Source organism: Pelobates fuscus, chromosome 5 (genome assembly GCF_036172605.1).
Source record: "Pelobates fuscus isolate aPelFus1 chromosome 5, aPelFus1.pri, whole genome shotgun sequence".
Lineage (NCBI taxonomy): Eukaryota > Metazoa > Chordata > Amphibia > Anura > Pelobatidae > Pelobates > Pelobates fuscus.
The window spans coordinates 147,443,087-147,462,884 of record NC_086321.1 but is presented as its reverse complement, the minus strand read 5'-3'; the positions used below and the strand labels follow the sequence as shown (position 1 = coordinate 147,462,884).

The window sequence follows — 19,798 nt, the reverse complement described above, 5'->3', positions numbered from 1 at the left end:
GCTCACCAAATCTTGCAGCACCCGCAGCATTGGGCTTCTCCCCCCCCCCCCCCCCCCCTCAGGACCGGCGGGGGTTATCCCGGTCCATGTAATCGAGTACCACAAGCTTATACGGACCACAGACGATGGCAACAGCCTAAATCGTATCCCCAACCAGCAAACAAGATGGAGACTGAAATGGCCGCCGCCACATGTGCTCGGGATGCAAAAGAACCTGACCTTGAGACCAGGCTGGACGAGCTGTTCGCCAGGTTCTGGAGGACAATAACCTCCAGGGAGCAACAGACCAAAGCATACCATCCTGTCACAATCCTGCCGGTGATCCCCCAACAAACGTGCACACCGCCTCAAGCCAACAAAGCCCGTGGACGGCAACACCGAAAAGCCTGTAAGCCCAAGCGACTTCCACTACCTATGACGGCGACCCGTCCATACAAGGGCCTGGCAAAACGAAACCTACCTAAGAGGCATGAAAAGGCGATCCTGCTGCAGCGACACACTGTGCTAAACAGGGACCGGAAGGGCCCCAGGCAGACCACACCGCAACCCTTCTACCGACAACACTCAGAGGCAGACCCTCGACCTGGCATACCTTGGAGGCGACACCACAGCCTGCGACACATCACCTCACGCAGACTCTCCCACGTTGGCGGATCCACCTCGCCGGAGTGGGGCTATGCCCGTACCAACGCAGAGACCCCCTGCATCGAACAAAGAGGCTGGATACACCATCACAACGATAAGATCTCTGCGACCAGACTGCACGCCCTGAGATCTGGAGTCGACTAGGTGATTGCCTGTCCTGGCTACCGGAGCCCGACACCTGCGTCAGGTTCCATGGGAACATATGTGAACTTTCCCAGCACCGCGGACATATCTAACCGCAGACGGTAGAGGACTCTATTTATGACGAGTGTAAATATGTCCCTTAATTTTTTGCGAGTTGCATTTAATGTGTTATTTAATTTTCTTTTTTTCTTTTGCTCAATATCTGATTCACAACTGCACCTACACATTTCATGTAAGCCAGCGCCACTGCCGCCAACTAAACACTAAGCCCAATGTCCCATTGGCACTGGCGATCAGCAATCCAGCATGGCACATAGATCTGTCAACGCCAGGGACCACGGGGGGAATACCACTCGGGACAAAGCAATTACGTACCGAGCCTCTCTGAGTATAACCTCGATTCCCTGTCACCAGATAAGGTCCAGCACACTTATCCGTGGGACCACTAATCTGTGACCTTAATGGCTAGGAGGGTTATAACTACTTGTAAGCTTAACACCCACACATAGGTAGACATACCAGCCTGTCATGATGAAGTCCAACTCAACATGTTACTAACTTATGTCAGCCATGTCACAGCATATCTTGTAAACATATCTTCTGCTGCTGCCACTAGCAATAACTAATCTTCTGAATCACTCACCCTTACTCTAACGCACGTGATAACCTACTCATAGCTTCACTTGCTCTTGCCACTGCAAAATAATCACATGCCTAGACAGTTAAGCGATATCACTCTATGTTATATTACGCAAATGCCTAAACAAAGTAAAGCTATACCGTTTCTATCGTTATATATAAAAAATGTGCTTGATCTACCTTGTACCCCTATGTTCAACTGTTCATATTGTGCTAGAGGACTGCCTTTGGGGTACCTCATATGCAACTGTTATTTGCCTACGCACTACAAAAATAAAGAATAAAAAAAAAAAAAATCAAAAGAGGCCTTACTGCCACTAAGGTTCCAGGAAATTAGTTGGCCTATCTACAGTGATCATGTCCACAGGATCCATACCTTCCTACATTGCAGTCCAACATGCTTACTCTCTGTAAGTTAAGGATTCCAATATATCCGCACCTAGATTTAGTCTCTCCCAACAACTCGCTGGAGGCCCTGTTTCATCTGGCAATGCATTGATTAAGAAGACAAATCGTATAGGCTAAAGACAGACAAGCACCACAGCTCCTACATCCTAATAAACTTTCTGTGCTCGTACAAAGACTGATTCCAATAAGCTGCCAGAAGAGGGATCGATGATCATGTTTATATTGGTTTTCCCATCCCCATCCCAAAGTATTATTACTATAATTAGTATTATTAGCATTCTAGGAACTGTATGACAGCTTTGCAACTTTTCAAAAAATTATATCTGACCACTGCAAACTGAATTCAGCTTAGTTAAAGTAACACTGTAGTCACTACAACAACTTCATCTAATTTAAGTTGTTACAGTGCCATAAATAGTTCCTCCATCCTTGGTGGCCCCAAATTAATTAATTTCAATAGTTAAAAAGCTTGGAAGCTCGACTTTAAGCCACGTCACCAAGCTCCCTGGATAGGAGAGATGAGCGGGATACTTCCCGGCTCTCATACCACGACATCACACGCGCATGAACAGTGACATCATGATCAGTCAGAGATCACTACCTGCAAAGATTCTCTGTTACAGAATCAATGGCAAATCGCCGTGAGCACCGTGCATGTGCCGATGGTTCCCGATGATCCGCAATGATGAGCACTAGATTGGACTGTCATCCTGGAGGCATGCCTTCAGTATGACGTCAAGCGAGTAGGAGGGTGCAGCAGCACTGAGGGAGACTCGGCGATCGAGAGAATGTAAGTAAATTTACTTTTATTAATTTTTGTTGCACACAGGCCGGGGCCTAGAAACAGATAGGAATACTGATAACATAGAGTTAGGAGTAATTATTTATATTGCCAGCGCTATAGAGTCCCTTTAACTTTTTCAGATTCTTACCCTTAGGTGCCAATATAGGCCTTTATAATTATTGTCTCAGTATCCCCTCAAGCCATACTGAGTGCTTGATTTGTGGCTTTAGTTAGTGTATGCAATTACTGATTAATCATGTCACACTAATTTGGGCGTGACACAGATTAGCATCAATGAACATTCTCCTATGGAATTATAAATCTATTTTAAAATGCATCTTTGATTGTCTCCTTTACACATGTGATGATTTTTCTTTTCGTGTTATGTAAAATACAAATTTAATTTAAAAAAGGATTGAAAAAATAGACGTCAAAAGAATTTAACAAGCAGTTGCTGAAATCCTAAACTGTCAGTGGGCAAAAAAAAAAAACCTTCCTGCACAGAATTATTACTACTGACTAAAGGCATATTAGAACCAAGTACTGGCAATACACACACCACATCCAATATTTGTAAGTATGAAACGAGGCCAGAGGGGACATTTTGAAGTCATATACAGAACCAACATACAGTGTGTCAGACATGCAACTGAGCTTCTACACAGATAATACTGCACAGCAGTGGCAGCGTGATGAACATCACTCTCTCGCTGTAGTCTCCCACAAAGCAAAAGGAATTTCAACATAGCATTTTAGGAATGGTCAAATGTACTACAGCAAAAAATGGATATATTTGCACATTCTTTGCATTTCTGAATATAAATTCCTCCAATTAACACCCATTAATGTAATGATGACATTACGCTAACTTAAAATGAAAGCTTCAAAACAATTTACCAAAGCTCTGAATGAGCCCTATTTACTAGTTCAATCACCAAAAATGTATGTCACTCAACCAGTCACCTGCCTCACTTTATCTGAATTAATCAAAAGCTGCAGTCATTGTCAATGTGTTTTGTATGTATAGGTCTCTTGTTCCTTGAGTTTGTGATTGTACGTGATCTTTTCGACACAACAAAAAGGGAGACATCTTATAAGCAAGCTTAGTGGCAAAATGCTTCATACACACGTTTTTTCAGAACCCTTCCAATGCCACATGAGAGAACATTGCATTTGTAATCAAGCACTGCCCACCTCTGTGAACACTGGGAGGGTTAGCACACTATGAACAGAGCCTTACTGTTCAGATGGGAGGTTTTTTTTTGCTTGTTTTCTTTATTTTGGCAACCGCCAACAGTGGCTTTTTGTTCACTGTGTGTTGGGCATTCTAGACATGTTTCTTGTGGTTGAAGTAACTCCAGATACAATGATAGCTATCTGAATTTTGCAACACACTGTAGGCTACCAAACAACAAAACGATCAAGTATGATTTTGATGGGAATGATTCTAATAATTTTGCATGTGTGTATAGTTTCTCAATACTAATTACTGAATTTGAAAATATGGGAAGTGGAGTAAAACAGAATTTAATGCTATAGGCTGGCCATCTCTGCTGTAACATCACAAGGTTGACTTGACTGAAACACTGCACATACTTTTGGTAACAAATAATGCATGCCAAATTTTGTTAATCTAGCCCAGGCTTCCCCAAACTCTGGCCCTGCTGAACTACAACTCCCATAATTCTCAGCCTATTTACTTCATTCATAGAATCATATAAGTTGTAGTTCAACAACATCTGGAGGGCCGAAGTTTGGGGAAGCCTGATCTAGCCCATGCATGTAAATATTTTAAATTTGCAATCCAATATAAATATGTAAACTCTTTTACCTCTGAAATGCTGCTAGATTTCTGAGAACACTTGTTTTTTATTGCCACATTTGATAAAGTTAAAGGGACACTACAGGCACCCAGACCACTTCAACTTATTCCCAGGCCCCGTAACCCTGCAAAGATAATTATTGCAGTTTTTAAGAAACTGCAATAACCTTTCAGGGTAAACTCCACCTCTGGTGGGTGTCTGCTATTGTATAATGCTTTCCTATGAGTAAATCCAAATGTGAGTGCGGAGCAAAGACTAACCCAAGCCAGCGCCAACGACCCACAGGTAAATGATGGGAGGAGAGGGGGGCGCGAGGGAGGAGGAAGCTATAGTGCCAGGCAAACAAGTTTGTTTTCCTGGCACTATAGTTTCCCTTTAATTCTGCAATGGCCAAATGCATCATCCCATGTAAAAAAAATACATTTTTAAAATCCTTTTTTCATAAAGGGTTGCTCCAAGCACCATTGCCAATTCAGTGATTTGAAGTGGTCATGGTGCCTGGAGTCTACATGTGCAGTGTTTTGCTTTGAAAAGCAGCACATACAGAGTATAACTCCTCGACTGCCGGAGGTGTAACACCACCTCTGGCAGCAGCATAGTCAACTGGAAACAACATTTCTATGTTGGCTAATGTCAATACTGTGCATATTTCTATGCCCTGCAGAAGCTGGATGCAAGTAAATATGGTAGGAAGTACCCAGGCTACCCGGCGGGAACCCAGGTAAGAGGTCATACCACGGAAAACAGTTTGCCCCTTTACTAGAAAGTGAGGCCAAAGTACTACTCATACAGTACATTTTAAAAACTAGAGCGGGTTGTATCACACAACCAGAAAATTTTACATATTCGAATTTTGAACACTAGAGGGAAGCACAGTACTAGGAGGATGTTATTAATCTTCAACACACATGCACAAAAAGTAATTAGTATTACCTTTTATTTAATGGTTTTTTTTTTATACTCTCGAGTATAGTTGTTTTGCTTTGTTTTTGTTTTTTTTAGAAAATACTGTAGGAGAACGTTAATACTGCTTTAGGGAAGCAGCATTGATAATGTCACAATATGGAAATGTGGTTGCACAAATACTTTAAACTAAAGCACAGCAGCAATTTCAAGGTAAGGTGGTGAGGTATCACTAATCCACATATTTGTTTATTCCCTGTACGAATGTAACATTTTGACTCTCTAGAAACATGCTCTATTGAAGTGCAATTAAATGTAGACATGCAGCCCATAATGTTTAACTTAACTCTGTTCAGCTGTGCATGAAGGGAACTGTAGTATCCTGCAGAAGCACTAATTCCCTGTGCTGAAACATTGCATACTTTAAAACCTGAGAAGTTTCTACTGACAAATATTTTTTGCATGCTCTTTACAAATAATAAACCGGAAATTGGGCTGAAATTCATTCTTACCTCTAGGTGAAGGATCCACATAATCGAATACAGCAACTTTCTTTCCAAACTGTGCAGCTAGAAAAAAAAGAAGTTGATGAAATACACAATTTGCTACTTAGCAACCACACATTATAAAAAGGGATGTTTTTGCTACCACATTTGCTTTCACAAATGTAACACCTTTGGTGCTGATCTGTTTCATGTAAGTAAGGTTGCAGTTCCAAGCAGATTCCACTACAAAACACAAAATTCAATACAGAGCATTTCAAAAATGAAATCTCACAATATTACAAAAATATTCTGAAGATGGGATTATTGCAGGAGAGACTTTCATACACAGCAATGGAGACAATGTAAAATCCAGAATTGCATGTAACAGATCTCTCTATACCGCGAGCAGGGGCATGTCTACTAAACAGTGAGCAGCCTATGGCTGTTCACTGTTAAAATTTTTTTTTTTTTTTTTTAAATCCTTGTATCCCCCCCGAGCGGCGGGTGGGGGCCATAAATAACAATATGGGGAGGGGGGACACCTATTGTCCTCCCCGCAGGCCCCCACCCCTGAGCGGTGGGTGAGGGCCATAAATAACAATAAGGGGGGGACCTATTGTCCTTTCCCCCCGGCACCCACCCCTGAGCGGCGGGTGGGGGCCCTAAATGAAAATGCCCCCCCTCCAAGGTGACTACCTACCCCCGTCACCCTAAAAATAGTGAGGGGGGAATAAAAGAACTAACAACCTTTAAAAAAATAAACCTTACCATTTCATGTCTTCTTTTTTCTAAAATCTTCATTTTTCAGCCACAAAAAAGTAAAAAAAAAAACTACGCTAAAAATTAATGCATCTTCAACCAGCGAGGGCACAGCGCAGACTGAGCAATGCAGGGCGGGGAAAGGCTTATAAAGCCAGCGAGTAGGGGCAGAATTTACTAATACTAAGTAATCTTTATTGCTTTCAGCCTAAATTGGTCTTTCAGCCTTTTGGTAGGTAGCTCGCTAATACCGTGGGAATTAGGGAGTTATCTACTAAGCGGGTAAAAGATGCAGCCACAGCACGAATCAGATCGGAGTTTCATTCATTAGAATGAAATTCCGATAAGAAACAAGTCCCGAATTGCGTCCTAACACGAATGAACAAACTGTTCTCATTCTGAAAGGACGCAATTTGGCAGTTTCGCCAGCGTTCTGTCTAAATGACAGGACGTTCGGGAATACTGACAGAAAGCATCACGGGAACATGGAGGAAAGCTAAGAATTGTGGGAAAATGTCTCTGGCCACCGTAAATGAAGCACACTTTGCTCCTCCGCTGGTCAGAGATGGTCAGGCGTAGGAAAACTCCATAAGACAAGTAGTCCCTACTTTGTCTTATGTTTTAAAGAAAACTAGAGCAGACAGGAAGAAATGAAGAACAGATACTGACAGAGGGAGAGAAGAGGAATCGATTGGAGAAAGGTAAATTCGGCATGACAGTGCCGCTTTAAATCTGCCCAAACAAGAGTCTAGTAGACATCCCGGGTATGATACAGTTTCAAACACGAAATCATAAATTATAATATAATAAATAATTATAAATAATGATATAATAATACATTTTATTAATAATGTAACCAAAAACACTGACATTTGTCCAAACAAGGGTGCAACATTACTAGTCACTGTAATACTGGGACAAAACTGAGGTGAAAAGGTTTGATACAGTAATGTAATCCTAACAGATTACACTGTATCCCAATGTATTACTATGTATTGTGTGTATTTGTACTTTTTTTATTTTATTTCCCACCTGGTTATGCCAGGCGGCGCTCGCAGGAAAAGGGAACCCGGAAGACGGATGCCGGCATTGGGCAGAGGACACTGCGGGAGGACCTCAGGGGCTCGTAGGGACAAAGTAAGTGACACTACAGTGTAATCCCAAGCGTGGCTCGCTGTTACCGCTTTTGGTACTGAAAATACCGCCAGGGAGATTAAAAAGACACTGTGCTGGAAAGGACATGCTGGAACATTTATTTACTGTTTGTATGTCCCCCTTGTAATATATTTTGGGTCACCTTTGAGATACAAGGCAGATTTTGTAAACTTCCAGCTTTACATTATACGGTATGTAAAATATTATATGTATAGCTCCACTGCAAGTATTTGGCAATGGTTCCAATCTATAAAGAAGCCACGGTGAGTTTTTATATCACAATCTACATTGGAACAGATATATGTAATCACTTAAACCAGTTTAATTCATTAAACACTGAAATTTAGGGAAATGAAAACAAAATTGCAACATTTACAAATAGCCATGGTATAAAAAAAAAAAAAAAAACTTGGCTTTATGGTCAGGAACACAAACATGTTTTGCTGACCCTATAGTGTTAAAACCACCATCTAGTAGTAGTTGTTCTGGTGACTATAGTGTACCATTAAATTTTCAGACTTCAATGTACCAAAATGTACCAGAATGCCAATGCCATTTGATTTTATAAGTGCTAGGGCAAAGCCTTTCAGTTAACACATTTAAGTGATGTCTATAAGAAAAATATATTTAAGTCAATGTCTGCTAGACCAGAACAAGCCAGAAAATCATGTTGGAGTGTGTTCTCAGCCGACTGATGATCTTATCTGGACAAGGGGGCCAGGCAATAACGGAGTGAGGCTGAATCTGAGGTACCAATGCCAGGTGCTTCCATTGCTAAGTATGTGACAGCCAGGAGGAACATCACCCAGGTGACATGTATTGATATTTGATGGATGTAACATGGCACCTACATACCCGAAACAAATCCCAACCTCCTATCAGCACTGCTACTGTTTCACCCACAGTGTGCAGTGACGTAAATAGCAGAGTGCCCCAGTTGCAATAAAAAAAGAACCAAGACTAACTGTCTTGGAAAGAATTCCAGGACGCCCGCCCTGAAATTCAACCACACAAGTTTCCTAATACTTATATATATATATATATATAAAAACAAACGTTTATACTAGAAATGTATGTGTATGTGTGTATATATATATATATATACACACACACATGCACACAAACACACACACACATGTCTAAATATATATATATATATATATATATATATATATATATATATATATATAATAAAATGTGCCAAAATATTAGTGCAGACAATCCCAAACACTCAAATAGTCTGTTAAGTCATACCTTCTTTGGCACATGCCAGGCCCCCGGATCCTCCACCTATAACTAGCAAATCATAGTCACGACGTGCACCTGTGAATATTAATAGAAAATGTACATAATTCAATGATCATCAGAACCTCATAATGTTATGGTACAGTTTCCAGAGAAGTGATGGTTTTCCTATATATTTTAAGTACCGGTATATTCATTGGGGTAGTGTGAAGTAGTGGTGGGCTTAATACAATAAGGCCAGGGCCGGCCCGTCCATAGGTCCCGGTGCGACCATGGCTCCAGGCGGCACCCTGAGAGGGGTTGCATTTTGCAGCCCGTGTCATTATATAATAGATCTTGAGGTGGCTGCAGACTATTGTGTCGGGTCGTCAGTCCATAACCGTGGACCTGACACCAGGAAGGGGTCCGGTGGCTTGCCCTGTATGCCACCATCTGCCCAATGGGAAGTGCCCAGCACCGCTGGTCTGCAGCTCTGCTGGGTGCAGAGCTGCGGACCACGTGATAGAGGTCTTACGAGCTTCCACAGCATTGCCAGGGGTTATTATGGCAACGCTCTAGGTGCTCATAAGACATCTATCACATGGTCTGCAGTTCTGCACCCAGCACCGGACCACCAGAAAATGTATTGAATTTAAAAAAAAAAAAAGGTATATCACAACCTCCCCCCCTCACATTTACCCTTTCTCACACTGTCACCAACACACACTCAGGTCCTCTTTCAAATTGATTGGACTCTGGGCAAGCATTTGCTTGGGTCCCCTGGACCCTGCCGCCGTCACCTCCCCACTCACTCTCTGGCACGCTCCCCCAAACTGCTCCCCCAACACGGGCAGGTGTGAGTGTGGTTGGCATATTCCTGTAAGTCTCAATTTACAGAGAAAGGGTACGTGTCAATATCTTATAATGTTATATGTGTGAGGATGGCACAGTGTGAATAGAGAATGGGTACGTATGTGTCTGTCAGGGAGTGTGTTTCAAATTACTTAGAGTGTTTGTGGGTGTGTTACATTTGGCGTGTTTTTTTTTTTGGCTTGGTTTGGTTTGGGGGGGTGGGCAGTATTTCATCTTTGAACGCAGGCAGCACAATGTCTTGGACCAGCCCTGAACATGGCCATATGGTGGAACTGAATCCCCAAGAGATAGGCGACTTTGAGTAGCATTATAACATTTAAAAATGTATTTTCATGTATGCGCTGTAAATGAATCTGTATTCTAAATGATAGAGTAGGACAAACTTTGTATTTTTCCTACACTTGACAAAAAGGTGGAGATACCTTTTGTCAAGCTTTGCCAAGCCCCCAGTCGTTAATAGTGACTAGGGATCGGCCGATTATTAGAGCCAATATTTGTAACCATCTGAATTGGTCTCCAAAGTTACCGATATTGGCAATAATATACTTACCTTCACAACACGCTATCTTCCATGTCCAGCTACCAGCCGATGTGACACAACGTCACATTTCACCTCTCTCTGCTATGAGCAGAGCACCCCAGTCATTAGGTAAAAATGAGCTTGGAGACATCTTCCTAAAATAAATCATGCTAAAAATAATCTGCTAAGATAATGCCACGTTCACCCTCAAATCACCAGCTTGCTGAGGTTCACCATACTGCCAGGTACTACTGACACAATATTGTCGGCTATATGGTAATAATTTACTATATGTCACTATGATCAGTGATTTTCTTGCATTTAGTATGGAGGGGTAAGGACTGAACACAAGTTTTCCGTTTTATTTTAATATGTGGTATGCCCCCTAATCGTTTAGGTATTCCATTTTTTATTATAGCTAACATTAGAAAGCCTTAAAGAGATTCTTCAGTGCCAGTAAAACATATTCGTTTTCCTGGCACTGCAGGACCCTGTAGTGCCCCTCTCCCTCCCACCCCTCATCCCAAGTTGCTGAAGGTGTTAAAACCCATTCAGTGACTTACCGGAGTCCAGCGCCGATGTCCCCTGGTGCTGGGTCAGGCTCCACCTTCTCTCAGCCGGCGGGGGAGACCTAATGCGCATGCGCAGCAATGGCCGCTCACGTGTATTAGACCTCCCCTTGGGAAAGCATTGAATAATGCCTTCAATGCTTCCCTATGGGGATTTCCTCGACGCTGGAGGTCCTCACATAGCGTGAGGACGTCCAGCGTCGTTTTAAAACACTTTTCGTGTCCTATGAAAGAACACGGAAGTCCCTCTAGTGGCTGTCTAGGTGACAGCCACTAGAGGAGAACTTAACCCTGCAATGTAAATATTGCAGTTTATGAAAACTGCAATAATTACACTTGCAGGGTTAAGGGTAGTGGGAGTTGGCACCCAGACCACTCCAATGGGCAGAAGTTGTCTGGGTGCCTGGAGTATCCTTTTAAGGATTAGTGAACTTGATGAACTTCAGAGTTGCTGAGGAGATAAGGGAAGCCTGTCCTCACACTCTGAGTGACAGTGAGATATGAGCAGGGACACTTCAGTGCCAAAATACAAATAAATAAATGTTTATTAGATATACCCCAAATTAAAACATGCATGCATTTAATTAAGCATTTGGTTTATTAGGGGTATATCTAAAGCAGCTTGCAACAACTGCAGATCTCGTCTGAAGCTTTTGCAAGTTCGTAACTTAAAAACAGTTCATATAATTCCCCCCCCCCTCCCCCCCAACAATAAAATTAGAGGCCAAGTCACGTTACATGACAGTTCACTTTTAATCTTTATTATCATACCACGTGTATTTAATATCAGGCAAAGATAACAATAAACAAATTGCACATAGATTAAAACTTAGTAGAATGAGAAATATGCACTGATATTAAATGAATACATCAAAGTAATATGCCTTGATATTAAATTATTATATCAATGCATATTTCAATGCTCATTCTACCAAACTGTAATATGTGCAATTTGTGTATTGCTTCCTTTGCCAGATTCAAAAAGAAAAATAAAGTTGTGGTTCAATTTGCCTATTTTGCATTTACCCTACTACTCAATTAAAGAAAGATTTACAAAAAAAAAAAGTTAAACATGTTCAGGTAATGGTAGATTTGTGAAGAAAATTGTATTACTTACTCAAAACTGTAAATGCACAGAATATTGGTACCAGTTATTGGCAATCAGCATGAAAGGCAACCGATAATTAGTATCGGCTCTGAAAAAATATATATTGTCGATCCTTACTAGTGGAAAAGGATTCGGTCTATGGAGGATCCCACTGGATTTTACTTAGACATCAGTGTTGTACTTTCGCGCATGCATGACAATACAGCGCTGACATGGGCACCTGGCAGGTGAAGCACTAGGGAAGGCAACATTCAGCACTCCAGATGTTGTAAATTACATCCCTCGTAATGTTTAAACAGACATAATATGGGGACAGTTTGCCCTCGGTCGAGGGCTAAACCCCCACATAGGGCAGTGATTCACCTCCCCCTACCCAGCATCCACAGTTGTAGACATTATCTGCTCCACTTATTATATGACAGGTTGCCTAACCCTGCACTAGTAACTGAAGAGGACCGTCAGGAAGAGCATGTTGGCAGCCACAAGTGACAGGTTCAGGTAAGTATAACTCACTTTCCCCTGCATCTGAGGCAAAGTCACCGCCAGGGGTATTTGCAAATTATGCAAAGACCCTGACAGTGGCACAGCTGCTTTAATACTCCATTTGGTACAGTGTTGGGAGACTCCAGGCTGCAAAATCCCTACAGCCTCAGTTCTCAAACACTGACCCTCCTGCCATTAGAAGTTGATAGGATTGTTTGAATGCAGTAGATGGGGGCAGAATCATGTGAATTGTAGTTCAGGAACATCTAGGGTGCCGATGTCAGACTTAATGCATAGTTATGTTGTTTAGAGGGCTCTGTAAAAAAAAATGTTTTTCAAAGTTATTTTATACTGCACAAGTCCAGTCAACCACATTCTTCTTATTCTAGATTAATTACTGGGCCAAATATGGTAAAGTATAAGCCATGTTATTAATTGGACCAAAATACTCTTTGTACACAAGGGTTTATGGAATACTCTTGGTGTTCCTAATTAAACCACTGGTAAGGCCAGGATTAGCTACCTACTGGTCCCTGGAGAAGCGGTGTATTGGCATTTATATCGTTGTTTTGTTTTATATGCACATCGCGTTTCTATTGATTCTGTCGGGAAGACTGCAGCAGATGTTAACATCATCTCAAAATGAATATGTGATTTCATTTGATTTGTTACAATCCCTACACTCCACTGTCTATTTTATGCAAGGCAATGCACTATTATCTTATGTTTTTTTTTTTTTTTAAATGTTTTATTAATGAGGGATCTTCATAATGATGTGTGTTCAGATTACCCTCCAGCTTTACTCTATTACACTGTCCCTAATTGACTGCACCCATTAAACCAAAACATAAACCACTAATTCACTATTATTATTATTATTATTATTATTATTACCATTTATATAGCGCCAACAGATTCCGTTCTAGTATAATGAATTAAAAAACAAACTGACTGACAGTTAACTTGCTACTGACTGCTCACTGAGTAGATCTCCAAACTGTCAGCTCCATCTCCAGAGCCCAACACATAAGTGACAGCTCCATGACTACAGCCTAAAAACCTGTCATCTCAATTTCCAGAGCCCAATATAACACAGCTCCATCACCTGAGCCCTAAAACACTGACACCTTTCTCTCCAGAGCCTGATCACAGGGTGATTACTGGCAGCTCCATAAATATATTGATTACTAGCACCAAACAGCGGGCTCTGAGAGCACCCTATCCTCCATGGCGGCTCCTGTCCCCCACCTACCTGAGAGCCCCCTTGTGCCCTTGATTTGGAGCACAGCCCTCCTGACAGCATACTGACACAGAGCCGCCATGTGCGCAAGGACCCCGGAGAGGCTGTCCGAAGCGGCGCCTGTCAGAGGGCCGATACCGCCAGCCGTTACTCCGATATTTGAGCACGGCCGGTCTCACACCACGGTTATAGGGTTTAATACCGACTGTACACGACACATGAGAGCTTAGATTTATATCACTTTTCGGGTTACATAAACAGAGCTCCTGCGTCTCCGCCTCCTCCTCGGTCAGACCGGTCACGTGACTGTGGGGTTAGAATGTAAACAAACATGGTCAGGTTCCCCTCCGGCAGCCTCCATGCACTGCCAGGCAATAACCTGTCTACAATGCAGGAAATGTCAGGACATGCAGGCTGGAAGGGAATCTCAAGGCATTTAAACCTCTGACTGAGTGGTTTTGGGTATTGTTCTTTTTTTTTCTAGTGATTATTGTGCTAGGAGTGCCCTGCCTAGTGCAATTATGTAATTATTTTAGTAAGGTACCCCAAAGTGGTTGCTCTGCATCCTGTCTTCTGGCAAAGAAGCTGGATGTCTCTATTCAATTAAAGGGACACTAGGCACCCAGACCACTTCAGCTAATTGAAGTGGCCTGGGTGCACTAGAGTGCTTCCTGAATCCAAATGGACCTTTAGTCCGGTATCTGACGCTGTACGTCCCGCATGAGGACCTCCAGCGTCAGATTTTCCCCTATAGGAAAGCATTGATTCAATGCTTTCCTATGGGGAGGTCTAATGTGCATGCATGGCAGTGGGATCGATAGTGCCAGGAATACAGCTTTGTATTCCTGGCACTACAGTATCCCTTTAAGTGATCAGAGACATCACTCATTGGTTAAGACTGCTCAGCTGATTCACTCATCCTATGATAACATTGTAAATAGAAAAGATCTACACAACAGAAAAAATAAAAAACTCATAGAGTAGTATAGACAGTATACATTGAATCACCAATTATTAGGTTGCACTCACAGACATAAATTGATAGTAGGCGTATCTCAATAGTGGGGAGATGATATGAGATCCTCAACATGGATGTATGGACATGTAAGAGAGAAATAAACCACAAATAAGTGTAGATGGTAAATTCATATACCCTGCACTGCAATAGATTACACTTACGAGTTTGTAGTGATATAAAAGCATATCATCAGATATTATCCACGGCCATCCTCCTCCAATCGGTATAAAATAAGAGGGATACCGTCTCCAAGTTGCAAAAACTATTTACTAGCAAAAAAAAAATATGCAGGGTATATGAATTTACCATCTACACTTATTTGTGGTTTATTTCTCTCTTACATGTCCATACATCCATGTTGAGGATCTCATATCATCTCCCCACTATTGAGATACGCCTACTATCAATTTATGTCTGTGAGTGCAACTTAATAATTGGTGATTCAATGTATACTGGCTATACTACTCTATGAGTTTTTTATTTTTTCTGTTCTGTAGATCTTTTCTATTTACATTGTATTGCAAGGACTGGGAGGAGTCCTGTTTTCTACAGTCTAGAATCTGTTTGTGTGTTTGATCCATTTCTAACTGGTGATTAGTGTGTTTTGTATATCCCTCAGGGTCCCACTCCTGAGGTGCTGAGTGGGGAGGAAGGGGTTAATAGCTTACCTCTTTTTCAGCGCCGGGCTCCCTCGGCGCTGGGGACTCTCCTCCCTCTTCTGACGTACTCGGCTGAATGCGCATGCGCGGCAAGAGCCGCGCGCATTTAGCCAGTCCATAGGTAAGCATTTTCAATGCTTTCCTATGGACGCTGGCGTCTTCTCACTCTGAAAATCACAATGAGAAGCGCGGAAGTGCCTCTAGCGGCTGTCAAGGAAACAGCCACTAGACTAGAGGCTGGATTAACCCTATTGCAAACATAACAGTTTCTCTGAAACTGCTATGTTTACAGCAAAAAGGGTTAAACCTAGATGGACCTGGCACCCAGACCACTTCATTAAGCTGAAGTGGTCTGGGTGCCTATAGTGGTCCTTTAATTCTGTATAGTTCTTTTGTCGGTCCCTACATACTCCCAATGACCAAAATAAAGCTGGTAAGTTCTTTTAAGATAAATCTTGTTCTATTAAAAAACATTTCTCTTTTTGAGAGCAGTTCTTCTGAGTAATTATGGCGTGCATGAGTCTACTTGCTCTATAATATTAAAAAATATCTGGCATGTTCATGCCATCTTGTTTAGTGTTTAAAGGGACACTATACACCAGGTTCCAAATTATTATGCAAATGATATTTTTCTCATTTACCTAAACAATTGATGTAAATAACAGTCAGCATAATTCTCATGTTATCAACTATTAAGAGTACAATTCAAATTTTATTGAACAAACCTCCTAATGATAACTGCATTTCTTTTAAACATAAAAAACTTACTGTATGTAATAATTTGGAACAGTGCATTGTAAGTTTCAAAACACTTTATAGGTTGTAAAGAACTGAAAATTGTCATTTGTTGTGTTTGCAGCATATTTACTGAAATCAAAAGCTATTTCAATCAAACTTATAACAACATTTTAACTTTTTAAACATTTTAACAGGTCACATTAAAATGTAACATAGGACCCCGTATTTGATAGCAGCTTCACAAGTCTTGCATCCATTGAACTTGTGAGTTTTTGGACAGTTTCTGCTTGAATTTGTTTGCAAGATGTCAGAATAGCCTCCCAGAGCTGCTGTTTGGATGTAAACTGCCTCCCACCCTCATAGATATTTTGCTTGAGGATGCTCCAAAGGTTCTCAATAGGATTGAGGTCAGGGGGGTATGAAGGCCACACCATGACTTTCTCTCATTTTATCCCCATAGCAGCCATTGATGCAGAGGTATTATTTGCAGCATGAGATGGTGCATTGTCATGCATGAAGATGATTTTATTACGGAAAGCATAGTTCTTCCTTCTGTACCAGGGAAGAAAGTGGTCAGTCAGAAACTCGACATACTTTGCAGAGGTCATCTTTACACCTTCGGGGAACCTAAAGGGGCCGACCAGCTCTCTTCCCATGATTCCGGCCCAAAACATGACTCCACTACCGCCTTGCTGATGTCGCAGCCTTGTTGGAACAGGGTGGCCGTCCACCAACCATCCACTACTCCATCCATCTGGACCATCCAGGGATGCACGGCACTCATCAGTGAACAGAACTGTTTGAAAATTAGTCTTCATGTATCTTTCTGCCCAATGCAGCCATTTTTGCTTGTGAGCATTGGTTAGTGGTGGCCAAATAGAAGGTTTATGCACAGTTGCAAGACTCTGGAGGACTCTACGCCTTGATGTCTGTGGGACTCCAGAGGCACCAGCAGCTTCAAATATCTGTTTGCTGCTGTGTAATGGTATTTTAGCAGCTGCTCTCTTGATCCGATGCATGAAATCTTTCTCAATGTATCTTTATCTGCACGAACCCGTCTGTGCTCTGAATCAGCCACAAATCTCTTAATAGTGCGAAGATCACGCTTAAAGCGGCACTGTCATGCCGAATCCCGTTTTTTTTTTTAACCCCCCCTCCCGCCTCCACTACATTCAATCGACCCCCTAGTCACCCCCAAATGCCCCTAAGCCCCCAACATTACCTATTTTTTATTCTTTATTTTCTGCCCCGATCTATATTCAGGGCGCCGCCATCTTTGTGTGGGTAGGTGAAGTCCCTGTGGGACACGTCATCTACCCACACTACACAGACTCTGAGATTCCCGCACATGCCCAGTGAAACACCTGGACATGCGAACGGGAATTTCATCTATTCATTCATTCATCAGACAGACGAATGAATGAATAGAAAAAATCAGATGAACAAACTAACACTGTGTATCAGTGTTCGTTTGTTCGTTCAGTTTATTACAAGAAGGAAGCTACCGGCGTGCAGCTCCAGTGATCTTCGCACTATTAAGAGACTGGAGCAATTTAAATGGAGTCCAAAAGAAATGGGATTATTTAAAAGTTGCACTACTGAAGGCAACAGAAAATTGCATTAGGCTTGTCAGTAAAAGCAAAAAATTCAAGAAACCACTGTGGTACTCCACAGATGTAGCCAAAATAGTAAAAAACAAAAAGTTAGCATTTAGTAATTATAAAAAAACCCAGAGTGAGGAAGACAGAATGACCTATAAGATTAGGCAGAAAGAGGCTAAGCAAGTTATAAGAGCTTCCAAATCACACACAGAAGAGAAAATAGCACAGTCAGTAAAAAAGGGGGACAAAACCTTTTTTAGATACATAAATGAGAAAAGAAAAGTAAAACAAGGATTAGTTAGATTAAAAACAAAAGAAGGAAGGTATGTAGATGAGGATAAAGGTCTAGCTGACTGCCTCAATGAATATTTTTGTTCGGTATTTACAGATGAAAATGAAGGAAAGGGACCTCAGTTAAGAAAAAGGATAAATGAGTCATTTATTACACGTGAGTTTACAGAGGAAGAGGTTCTATTTCAACTGTCAAAAGTAAAGACAAATAAGTCAATGGGACCTGATGGAATACACCCAAAGCTATTAAAAGAGCTTAGTGGTGTACTAGCAAAACCATTAACAGATTTATTTAACCAATCATTGATAACAGGAGTAGTCCCAGAAGATTGGAAGTTAGCGAATGTTGTGCCCATTCACAAGAAAGGTAATAGGGAGGAGTCGGGCAACTATAGGCCAGTAAGCCTAACTTCAGTAGTGGGGAAAGTGATGGAAACCATGTTAAAGGATAGGATTGTTGAACATCTAAAAACACATGGATTTCAAGATCAGAGACAACATGGGTTTACTTCAGGGAGATCATGCCAAACTAATCTTATTGATTTTTTTGATTGGGTAACTAAAATTATAGATCAGGGTGGTGCAGTAGACATTGCTTACCTCGATTTCAGTAAGGCTTTTGACACTGTTGCACATAGAAGGCTTATCAACAAACTACAATCTTTGAGTTTGGATTCCAATATTGTTGAATGGGTAAGGCAGTGGCTGAGTGACAGGCAACAGAGGGTTGTAGTCAATGGAGTATATTCGAAGCTTGGGCTTGTCACCAGTGGGGTACCTCAGGGATCTGTACTTGGACCCATTCTCTTTAATATTTTTATTAGTGATATTGCAGAAGGTCTTGATGGTAAGGTGTGTCTTTTTGCGGATGATACTAAGATATGTAACAGGGTTGATGTTCCAGGAGGGATAAGCCAAATGGAAAATGATTTAGGTAGACTAGAAAAATGGTCAGAGTTGTGGCAACTGACATTTAATGTGGATAAGTGCAAGATAATGCATCTTGGACGTAAAAACCCAAGGGCAGAGTACAGAATATTTGATAGAGTCCTAACCTCAACATCTGAGGAAAGGGATTTAGGGGTGATTATTTCTGATGACTTAAAGGTAGGCAGACAATGTAATAGAGCAGCAGGAAATGCTAGCAGAATGCTTGGTTGTATAGGGAGAGGTATTAGCAGTAGAAAGAGGGAAGTGCTCATGCCATTGTACAGAACACTGGTGAGACCTCACTTGGAGTACTGTACACAGTACTGGAGACCCTATCTTCAGAAGGATATTGATACCTTAGAGAGAGTTCAAAGAAGGGCTACTAAACTGGTTCATGGATTGCAGGATAAAACTTACCAGGAAAGGTTAAAGGATCTTAACATGTATAGCATGGAGGAAAGACGAGACAGGGGGGATATGATAGAAACATTCAAATACATAAAGGGAATCAACACAGTAAAGGAGGAGACTATATTTAAAAGAAGAAAAACTACCACAACAAGAGGACATAGTCTTAAATTAGAGGGACAAAGGTTTAAAAATAATATCAGGAAGTATTACTTTACCGAGAGGGTAGTGGATGCATGGAATAGCCTTCCAGCCGAAGTGGTAGAGGTTAACACAGTAAAGGAGTTTAAGCATGCGTGGGATAGGCATAAGGCTATCCTAACTATAAGATAAGGCCAGGGACTAATGAAAGTATTTAGAAAACTGGGCAGACTAGATGGGCCGAATGGTT

At 41.6% G+C, this 19,798-nt stretch overlaps 1 protein-coding gene across 1 annotated transcript in view; it reads right to left on the bottom strand.

Annotated features, from left to right (window-relative positions):
• Positions 1–14,003, bottom strand: part of TXNRD2 (thioredoxin reductase 2) — a 114,926-nt gene extending 100,923 nt beyond the window's left edge. Inside the window, exons 1-3 of the mRNA XM_063454426.1 lie at positions 13,775–14,003; positions 9,000–9,068; positions 5,859–5,915 (exon numbers count right to left, since the gene is read on the bottom strand). Coding sequence (XP_063310496.1) covers positions 5,859–5,915; positions 9,000–9,068; positions 13,775–13,844 — 196 coding nt within the window. The 5' untranslated portion in view covers positions 13,845–14,003. The remainder of the gene's footprint in view (positions 1–5,858; positions 5,916–8,999; positions 9,069–13,774) is intronic.
• Between the last annotated feature and the right edge of the window lie 5,795 nt (positions 14,004–19,798).